Source organism: Carlito syrichta, unplaced genomic scaffold, assembly GCF_000164805.1.
Source record: "Carlito syrichta isolate Samal-C Ts95f unplaced genomic scaffold, Tarsius_syrichta-2.0.1 Scaffold306712, whole genome shotgun sequence".
NCBI classification, from domain to species: Eukaryota; Metazoa; Chordata; class Mammalia; order Primates; family Tarsiidae; genus Carlito; species Carlito syrichta.
Window position 1 is genome coordinate 259,914 of NW_007250808.1, and position 11,126 is coordinate 271,039.

The 11,126-nt window shown below is 45.9% G+C and overlaps 1 protein-coding gene across 1 annotated transcript in view; it reads right to left on the minus strand.

The window, feature by feature from the left end:
- Positions 1-407: 407 nt before the first annotated feature.
- LOC103265637 (biorientation of chromosomes in cell division protein 1) overlaps positions 408-11,126 on the minus strand; it is a 19,934-nt gene continuing 9,215 nt past the window's right edge. Inside the window, exons 4-7 of the mRNA XM_021715138.1 lie at positions 10,561-10,767; positions 6,613-6,737; positions 2,175-2,371; positions 408-1,180 (exon numbers count right to left, since the gene is read on the minus strand). Of these exons, the coding sequence (XP_021570813.1) occupies positions 2,176-2,371; positions 6,613-6,737; positions 10,561-10,767 (528 nt within the window). The 3' untranslated portion in view covers positions 408-1,180; position 2,175. The remainder of the gene's footprint in view (positions 1,181-2,174; positions 2,372-6,612; positions 6,738-10,560; positions 10,768-11,126) is intronic.

Below are 11,126 nucleotides of genomic sequence, written 5' to 3' on the forward strand. Positions count from 1 at the left end.
TCTCTGATGAGGAACAAGAAATCTGCAAAGTCTTAAAGCACCTTCTCACACAATACTAATTACAAAAAGACAAGAGCATTGCGGGGCAGACACTACCTGAGTCAAGTGATCAAAGTTCACTTCACCAGCTAAGGGACACAGTGAACTCATGTGCCTGCCAGGACACAATAAGAAGAGTGTGATGTCCCTTCTGTGGCATTCCTGCCAGAGGTGCAGAATCTGCATCAAACTGGGAGGAATTGCCAGACAAGCCCACTTCTGAGGGATAACCAAAAAAAGATTTGGCCTGTAGTCTTAAAAAATTCCCCAGAGAAGATTCCAGATTGAAGGAGACCAAAGACATGTGATAGCTAAATTCAACACGTGATCATGAATTGGATCCGCTACAGATCTAGGGGCTAACAGAGTAAGAGTATTAAATGATTTTATTATAAAACGTCAGCCATCTGTTGACCATTCACTTTTCTAAAAAACACCAACATGGACATAAAATAAACACACGGAGACTCACTAGCCCTGCAGGACAAGAAGAACCTGGATAGGGAACCTGCAAATGTCCTTCCTCACACTCAAGTCTGGCTTCTTCACACTAGGATTTCGTGTTTTGTTTCTCTTTCAAGGGAGAGGAAACTGGCTAGAAGATGCATGTCCAAGATCACAACCACCTAAAACCAGCTGATCCTGATGGCTTGTACATTGTAGGATCTCTGAGAAACAGCATCTCAAATAAGCTCTGCCAAATGCCTGCTTCCCAGCTAACCTTTGTTGCCATAGTTCTCTGAAATAATCTTTGGGACAGATCACGTTCTTTCACTGCAGCTGTTGCTTGTCCCACAGCACAAATCCTGAAGTCCACACAAAGTCTTCATATTCAAGTATAAGAATCTGTTTTAGGAAAAGCCCAGGTTGCTGTAGTGTTTCTTTATCTCTCAGTAGTATTTACGGGTATCATACCCTTGGATAGGCTGGTCAAACAGCAGCCTATACTGGAGATACCACGGTCAACTTCCCCCACTCCAGACTTGTTTCTGTTCAATCCAGACACTGCCCATAGTCAGGCTAAAATCCTGAAATCAGTGATGACCTTGGCCTATCTTCATTCTGAAGCTGAACTCTTATGTAACCAAACCTCTTCTTCACCATTAATTAAATGGAGCTCTCAAAAGGTGCCAGACATATTCTAAAAAGAAAACAGAATCAACATCAAAATGCTACTTTTGCATATGAGACTATATTCACTTATTTTTATGTTCCTAGAGGAATTTACAACTAAACTAGAAGAATGAATGTTCCATACTCTATAACAGACTCCAGGTCTTCTCCCAATAGAGGCACAAAAACCCATCCCTCTGTTAGAGGGTTGCTAAGCCCTCCCCACTACTCGGCAAGTACCCCATAGGACTCTGGCACGCTCAATTTGACACTCCAGATGCTCGCAATGCTCCAAGGTCAAGTCGTCCCACTTCCTGATGTATTCAAAAGAGCATCTTAGAGGATCTTAGAGTGCAGGGACAAGGCAAAGTCCAATGTCCCCAACAACGGCCAAGTGAGAGTCCCTGCTAACTTCATCATGGCTCACATCTAACTCATGCCCCCCAAACACACAAAAAGTATTCTTTGGTGGACTTTCAGCTGTTTTCTAAAATTACATTTAATTCCAAATTTAATTAAAAGCGGAGTGGAGTGTTCATAACAGAAGAATCCCATGGTAATTGATAGTGGTAAGCAAACTGCTTCTAAATGCACAGAAACCCAGCTGCACAGAACTGCTCTGAGTCCCACTGAAGATGCCATTGCAGAATACACTGCTTGATCTCACATGAAAATCTCAAAGCCAAGTTAGCTCATGTCCAGGGGAGACTCATTAAAACAACTTCAGAAAAACAAGTCTTTCATCTGAGCCTCCCTTATACACACCCACCGTCCCGGTTGGTCCCTAATGAAGCATCTATTCATAGTGTACATGTTTAGCTCTGGTGGCCAGAAAATCAAACAGTCACTGGCACAGGAAAACACTGCTAATTGGTTCTCAGTGAGAAATGACTCACGACAGTAGGTTAAGTCCATCTGCAGTAAATACCTTCTGAATAAACTCTGATTGTGGCTGGCCCCTTTCCTATCCATTTTCAATGTCTACCAGAGACAGTGCAATGGATGAAAGACAGGACACTGACCTTAGGAAGCATCCTGGGATGAAGCTGGAAGGTCCTGGCCTTCGGGTTCTGGAGGCGGTGCTGGCACAGCTGCTTTTTTCTGGGCCGCCAGGAACTCATGAATTGCTCGTTCTATTTGTGGCCTGAAGATGTGGTTGAGCTTTGGATCTACCACCTGAGAAATGATCCTGTCAACTCCCGCCTCCAACATCCCTGACCTGCGGAGACAAGAAGACCATTCTCTTATGCGGTTCCTTTGGGATTCATCCTAAACCCCAACATGTGTCATGTGGGAGCCCCCAAAATGTCCCATTGGTCAGAGCTGCAGCCCTTCCAGGGAGTTCTTTCAGAGGGCAATCCACTTAGCACACAGAGTTCAAGCTCTTCTATTTTCACTTTGGAGGGAAACTCACAACCCGTAGCTATCTGTCACTCCTAACCCACTACCACCCAACTTTGTACAAAGGAACCTAACAAAACTAAGCAGACTGCCCCAAAAACAAAGAACAAGTGACAACATGGCGAGAAAGGACCTGATGATTCATGTGTAGCTAAAATCCTAAATCATACCGTCGAAGCCAGCGAGTCTTGACTTTAACTCCACTTCCTTCAACATGTATTCTAACAGCCAGAGCAGAAGCAGTCTCCAGCATAGTCTGGTTACTAATCCTCAGACATTTTACACAAGGTCAACCAGTCAGGACTGAGAATGATCACATCACCAGCAATTCAACACGGCTGTCAACTGTGGCTGTCACCCATAATACATAACAAGCAATTTTGAAGCAAACAAGAAAACAGACAAGAAACAAACTGTTTCTAAGCTCCTACAGGGTTAAACTATACCTCCAAACCCTTTTTGAAAAGAGCAAAAGTCAGTCAGCATCTATCAATGTCTGTATCAAACACCTGGAGCAGGGTAATGAGGAGGATTATGGTGACAGGAGACAAATTCTAACTGAAGAGTTTGAAAAACAGCCCATACAGGTTCAAACTGGTGTCCTCAAAGGATTCAAATATTCAAATATCATCACAAGTACGTGGGTAGGTTTTCCTTACTTTTCTTTTAGACTTGGGATTCTCAGGCCATTTAAGTCTCTGCTGGGGTAAAAACTGGGTGGGCAGTAACTGGGCAATAGTCTGTCAAACAGCAAAGCAAAGGGCAAAAATGCATAGTACAAGACGAGAAACAGGTGGGAGCTGGGGAAGCTGACTGCTGTGTGAGGTGCCTCCTGGATTCAATGGAAACTAATAACTCCTTGACAGGAAACCTGGATGTAAACACACCACCCTTAAAGCACTGAAGACACTGTCAGGTGGCCCACGCCTTAGACAGCATCTGCCCTTGGACATGAATATAGTGAAACACAGCAAGGCCAGCACCAGGCTATGGTCAGTTATGAAGCAAGCGATACCATCTCTCCTTAGTCACAAGCCACTTCCTGAGTCAGTTGTCTTCACTGGACATAAAAGCCAATGGACTGTTTGTGCTCCCCTCCAAATTCTTACGTTGAAATCTAATCCTCAGAGTGATGAAATCTGGAGGTAGGGCCTTTGGGAGATAATTCGGTCATGGGGCAGGGCCTTCGGGAATGGAATCATGCCCTCATAAAAGGGACCCCGAAAAGGTGGCCAGCTCTCTTTCCACCATGTGAGAAGAGTAAGTAGCTGGCAGTCTGCAGCCAGGGAGAGGGCCTTCAGCTGAACCTGACCTTGCTGGCACCCTAGTCTTGACTCCCAGCTTCCGGAATGTGAGGAGTAGATTTCTGTTGTTCATACACCACCTAGATCATGGAACTCTGTTAAAGGAGCTCCAGATCATCAAGACACCTGACCAGGGAAAACAAAAGCACCAAGAAGGAGGAGCTCACTTTCCTGGGGATTTGAAAAGCATTTGAGGGAACCGTGAAATCTTGTCAAAAGCCTATAAAAGCTGAAATGAACAAACAGTAAGTAGTGAAAAGACTTATTAGTCATAGTGTGTTCACCAGTAGCACCTGGTGTTCCCTTCAGGCTGCAGCACTGGGTTATGGCATCTGGACCTCAGCAGCCAGGCCAGTGGCATCTCATCTGGGAGAGCTTCCTGAGGCAAGTGCAGGGCTTCACTCCAAAACACCAGGAGAGCGTGCCTCAAGTTCAAAATGTTAGCAAGACTCATGAAGAAATGTCCCTGCGTTAAAGTCAAATTTGTGTTTTCAGAATAAATATATTCTAAGTCAAATTAAAAAGCAGGAAAAAATTCACAGGTGGTAAAATTATGAAGAAAAGCAAAGAAATTATTAGCAAAGGTTAGGAGTATGGTAAACTTCTGAAGGGGTAGATATGGGGGATGGAGGGTGCTGGTGATGCTCTATTTCTCAGCTTGGGCAGTGCTCAACGGACAGCCCCATCATCTGTTACACTGAACTTTTGTTCTGTCCACTTTTTTCAAATCTCCAAAGGTATGCAAGAAGTGGTGCTACATGCATTACCTCAAGAATGGCATCCATGTTCATCATGGAAACTAACAGCAATGGTAACAGCCTTCACACACGATGGCGGCTTTCCAAGCATTTCGAAAGATTCAGTGCTTTGATGTACTCTCCTAATATGCTGGCCATCCTTTAGAAGGCAGAATAACCACAAGCTTGTCTGATTGGTGACTTCAGCTGGAAAAGGGGCTTTTTGTGAAGATGGGTGAGAACATACAGAAGGACCAGCAACAGACACGTAATAATCATTACTCAGTAAGGGGCAGCTGCTGCTCCTTGTGAAAGGTCCCTGTGCTGCCAGTCTGCTCCCTACAGAAAGGAAGAGCTACCGGGTGATGGCCCAAGGATGACAAGGCACTGGGTGTCTCTGACATCAAGTTTCTTTCCTAACACTTGGCCATGCTGCAAGTGCTAGTTTGTTTGTAAAAATCTTCTTCTACTTTTCTAAACTTTTAAGTCTGAAATCATCACAGATTCACAGGAAGTTGCAGACAAGGATACAGGGAGAAACATGCACCCTCACTCAGCTACTCCAATGTCAGCACCTTGCATGACTACAGTGACATCGCAAACCAGGAAGATGGCATGGCACAATCCAGCCCTTAGCTAGATTTGCACCTGCACTCACTTGTGTTTGTAGTTCTGCGCAACTTTATCACAAGTTGTCTTATGTAAGCACCACAGTAAAGACACTTCCCTGCACAGCTCCCTTGTGCTACCACTGTCAAGTCACAACCACCCCCCGCCTTCCTGAATCCCAGGCAATCACTACTCTGCTCTCCATCTCTGTAACTGCCAGTTCATGAATGATGGTATCTACTCATGGACAGGGAAAGATGGCCCATCAGACCCGCTGGAAAAGCAACATGTGCAAGGGTATCCACAGTATCATCTAATTTTTGTTTTCAAGTGACATACGGAAATGTCCGTGTGCACAAAAAAAATGGGAGGCACTCAAGTCACACTGCAAATGGAGGCTCCCTCTGGCCAATGTGGAGATGAGGAGTAAATAGGGAAGGACAGAGAGAAAGGATGAGAGCGTGAACATTGTGTCCCTTTTCTTTCTTTTGAACTGCAAGTATCTGTTGTGGAATTTTTTTTTTTTTTTTTTAGTTGGGGTCTCACTCTGTTGCCCAGGCTGGAGTACAGTAGCATAACCATGGTTCACCGTAGCCTTGACCTCTTGGGTACAGGCTATCCTTCCTGTCTCAGCCTCCCAAGTAGCTGAGACTACAGGCATGCTCCACCACACCCAGCTAATTTTTTGATTATTTGTAGAGATAAGGTCTCACCACGTTGTCAAGTATGGTCTCAAACTCCTGGCCTCAAGCGATCCTCCTGCCTCGGCCACCCAAAGTGCTAGAATTAGAGTGAGCCACCATGCCTGGCCCACTATGGATTTTTTAAAAAGTATGCTTAAGTGAAGGTTATTAATTCCACCTCCACTATTGTGCCTAGTGACGCTGGAGTCACTCAGATAAGCTATCAACAGCACCTTCATTAACCAAGTTCAGTTTGCTACTATGAAGGATACTTTAGTAAGACTATGCCTACCCACAAGATGTGACTACACTTGAGAGGTGGTGGCCGTGGTGGACTCCAAGAGTTTATTTAACTCACATTTACTTGTGAGAATAAAGACCCAGCTCCTTTTGCCAGATTCAAATACTGATATCTTGGTACAAAACTCACATGGACGTTCAAAAACTTCAAAAGGTGGGGAGCACATTTCTGGACTGGAACACCCTGCGAGGCACCCAGTGGGAAGGGCACCCAGGAGGCCTGCATGGGCGGGACAGGACAGGATTTCAACTAAATGCTTTGCTTACTCCAACCTCAGTATTAGTCAAGGAGATACTGCTGCAACTCCGCAGTGATACCTCACAGAAGGGACTGCTACCCTTGACCAAACAGTGATAGGGCAGCCTTCCTGTGCACTGACCTTGTGCTGATGGCCTTTTCAAAAGCTGTACATTCTGCTTACTTACTGAACCACACTTTGCCTCAGACCATTTCGCAACTGGTTTTTGTTCATCGTCGGATTCCATTCCTGCTTGTCCAGATGTGTTGACACAAAATTATCCACTTTCTGCCTCAGATTTTGGTAAGCTGGCTAAAATATTAAAAAGAGGAGGCAAGATCAGAAGTTACACGCACCGAAGTTTTGAAACAGTCATTCAGAACACTGCTTCTCATAACAACGTGTATTCGCAAGGCTAAACTTGCTTCCACTGTGATGATGGCGATTGCCATGCAGCAGCATGGCAGCCGAGAGTTAATGGCTAACACGAGTGTCACTTTACGGTGAAGGAAAAAAGGCTTTACTTATTTGGTTCCATTTACTTCCAAGTAACTCTAGGAGGGAGGTCCTACTCATACTCTCCAGCCCCCATCTTAGAGATCAGAACGTTCGGCTTAAAAAAAGTAAACAACTTGCCCACACGACCAAAACATGGCACAATACGGGGTTAGACCTAGGCTGTCTCCCAGGGAAAGGAGCCGGCTTCCAGCCCCGCTCCACCCCCAACGAGCTGACATTCAACAAGCCACCCAAGCCCCGAGTCTATTTCCATCTATAGAACTGAGGTGTAACTGCTTGGCTGACCTCATTGGGGTGCTCTCAGCAACGAACAAGAGCTCAGAGAAGTCTGCATAAACTTGAGGGTCACCCAAACCTCAGTTCGACTCAAGGATGGAGTCAAAGTCTGTGGGCACTTGAAAGGCTAAGGGAAAGCAATGCATAGGTCCAAGAGAGCTTGAGAGGTACTTTTGGTCTCAATGGTCCAGACCCAGCACAAGAGGAGAACAAAATGAGGAAGGAACCTGGGGAGCACAGAGCACACATGTTCTGAGCCTCCAAGACCTTGGGACGCCATCAGGTGCCCTTCTCCAGAGCAGATGTGATCGTGTGGACTGCTGCTCAACACTCACTTCTCGCCCTCCCCCTGTGGGCAACAAAGATGCCCCCACCCAGCAATGCCAAGATGAGCAATGAAATTTGCTATGTGGCTGTGCTATCAAGTTTGGCTCTCGTGCTCTTCTATAAGGGCATGTTGCGGATAGCTTCTGCCCCATGGCCTAGGCCGGGCATATGTGCAACAGGCCTAACAACAACCCACAGCCTGGACCCAAGCCCAGGCAGCTTGCAGCCAAGCTGCCCAGCTGAGGCCTATCTAGATCAGCTGAACTCTGGTTGACCCACGGGTCCATCAGAATGAGAACAAATGCTCATTATTAGCCACTGAGATCGGTTTGTTATGCAGTATTGTGGCAAAGTTTGCTAAGAGTCAGGGATATGCAGTTGACAAATGAAACAGGCCTTGATTCCACGAGTGACTCTGCCCAAAGGGTGAGAGTAGACTCCAACATAGAAGCCTCCATCAACCTGGAGAGAGGAAGGCAGGGAGGTGGGTGGAGTACAAGCCACCGACACCATGTATTATCTGCCTAGCAACTGTTTCCCCTCTTCACAAGAGTAGGGGAGAGGGTGCCACCTTCTGCCCACAAGGTTGGGGGCCTGAGCCATGTTGGGACAAATCCCTGAGATAGTCTGAACTGGAGCTAATAGTCTCGTTCTAGAAGAAGCAGCTGTGAAATGCAATCAAGATTTGCTAGTAGCCAGACGGACAACTCTACTCTGACAGTAAAACAGACATGAACCACAGAGATGAAAGACACAGCACCAGTGGGGAATATGGAGTCCCAAAGCATCCCTACTCTCCTTGGCACAGTTTGCTTATTCAATCCTACTTTGGAGGCCAAGGGGCAACAGATTCCCCCCTTCACGTACAGCAGTTAGAATTAGATGTCACTTGTAACCATGAACCCTGATACTATATCTTCTACTCAAAATAATCCACCTGGTTTGAGATGATAGAAACTGTTCACTGAAAAAAGGACAAAGGCCAATGAGCGTTACCAGCAAACAGTAACAAGCCCAGGCGATACAGAATAATTCCTCTGGTTCAAGAAGTCAAAGGCCCTAATGTGCCCACCCTCAACGTTTTAGTGTACTACCTACCTCTCCGTCTTTTCACCTATCAGTTTGTTCTATTAACTTGCTTTTGAATGCATTGCAAGGTAAATTACAGACACCATTTGTCTGATTTTCCCTAAATTTTCTAGGAGAGGGCCCAGGAATGTGCACTTCTAACAAGTTCTCAGGTGGTGCTGATGTTGCTAATCCAAAGACCACATTGAGAACCACTGGGCTAAAGCAATCGCTGTCTCAGATAAGATATGCTGGAAAACACTACCTTTAAGAGTGAAAACGACCTGGTAACAGAAGGGACAGCTGGGGAGCTCTCTGTGGGGGAGGGCTCCAACAGCCCTCCTCAACAGATTCTCAGTGTAGTAGTCGCCCCTCATCCTTGGGGGAATGTTCCAAGACCCCTAGTGAATACCTGAAACCAGACGGTACCAAACCCTACATACAACACACAAACGATTCTTTTTCTTTTTTCAGTTTCACAGAGGAGCTGTTCTTACTGTAGACACTAGTGACCTCAAAAGATGATTTATTTTTTCCTTATTAAGCTGATAATTTTTACCTTTTTACTTACCGGAAGCACTTTATGGCTTCTGTTGGGTATATCCAAATTGCCAGCATCATTATTCTTTTGCTTTGGGGCCATTGTGAAGTCAAATAAGAATTACCCGAGCACAAGCACTTCAATACTGCGACAGTACTGAAGCGGTGGAAAGTAAACCATGGAGGAGGTGGCACTAGGCATTTTTTGTTTTTGTTTTAAAATCACAGGTGTACATTGTTCAAGCCACATAAAACCTAACGGAACATGATGTGAGTGGAGAACTTGTTCTGGGAAGGGAGAAAGCTCTGTCAATACCTACTGGGACCCTTAAGTATTTAAGAAAATTAAACACTTTGTTTCTAGAACAGCCCTTCTACCTGGGTTTTTCTCTTGGAAGAGTGAAATAGTTACACTACTTACTATGGATACACATGTACACTGCCTGGTTGCCCACTCAGGGTTCACTTCCAGAGCATAAGCTTCGAGGATGGGATAGTGACTGTCTAGCAATTATAGGCCAATAAATGTTCAATGAATAAAGAAGACAGGTCTTACTCTATCCTAAGGTCTAATTTAAGATCACGGTCTTGTTTGTGAGGTAAGCACAAGATTTCCATAAGAGGAAGGGAGGAGAAATCACTATTCTGGAGGAGCCGCATCAGAGTCTCCTAACCCTACAACCAAAGTCTCATTCGAGAAGTTCTGAAGAGGGAGAAAATGAACAATTCAGCAACTACTGCGTGTCTGACACTTAACACACGTTACTTCTTTGAACCCGAGCAGCCACAACACGTAGATAAGGTGAAATAGCGTTTTTCTGGGGGGATCTGGCTTATGGCATCAGGATCGATTAGGCACCAAATCCCCTTTAACCCATGACGGAGTACAAAATGAGTGCTGTTTCTACAACTTACCTTAATTCAACTGCTACTAAGGTCTGCAAACCACTGAGCTAGAGAAAAGGCAGGAACAATAGAGCACGCAGCTATCATACGCTGCTTACGGTCGCTCCTTAGTGAATAGGGAAAGGGTGGAAACTCTGAAGCCTTCTTGCTTACCTACGAGGTTTTCTCCACTGTTCTTAACATACTGAGGTTCGCTTGTTATTGGGGGGCTTAAAACAGTTCCTACTTGGGAAAGACAGGGTCTGGGCCCTAAAATCCGCCTGGAACTCCCCAGTTCGCAGAAGCGACCGGGCTAAAACCCCAGCGGGCCAAGTGGCCGGGCAGGGAGCCCACGTGGGCACCGCTCAGGCTCTCAGTACTGCCCCCAGCGGCGGGACACCTCGCTGCCGAGATTTTAAACCCATCCTTTGTTTTGCTCTGGGGCTTTGGGAAATCAAAGCTGCCACCTCGGCGCCCCACGCCCAGCCCCGCTCCCCTGGGCCCGGGCGGCCGCGGCTACCTTGGTGTCCACGTCGGCCAGGCAGTCCCGACGGAAGCTGTCAAACAGCCCCCGGCTCTTGAGCTGCTCCACGATGAGCGCGATGAGCTGCGGGTCGCCAGGAGGCAGCGAGGCGGGGTTGATGGGGCCGCCGCTCCCGCCGGTGCCCGCCTCGCCCGGGGTCACCCAGGGAAAAACATTTTCCTTCCCGATGCCATTAACCGCGGGCTATACAGCAAAACCTAAACTCTGAGGGTAAGATGGTTGTGCATATATTTTGAGCATTCCTCTTTCCAGGAGTTTGGGATTTTAAATCCTTTTCTTTTTGCACAGCAACTTACTTTGTGAACTTACTTCCAATGATTCCTTACAAGTTCTATCCCCCCTAATGTGGGCTGACCCTTCTTTGGTAGATTGTCATTGTGTAAAATTCTTATTATTCTCCTATGTTTTTTTTTTTTCCACCTTATTTTTCAACATGAAACAGATATATAGAAGTTCATCAAAAACTTAGGGAGCTTACAGATTAAATGTCACTTCTTTGGGAAATGTCATTCTTGCGGTAGAAAGTGAAAACATGTAATCTA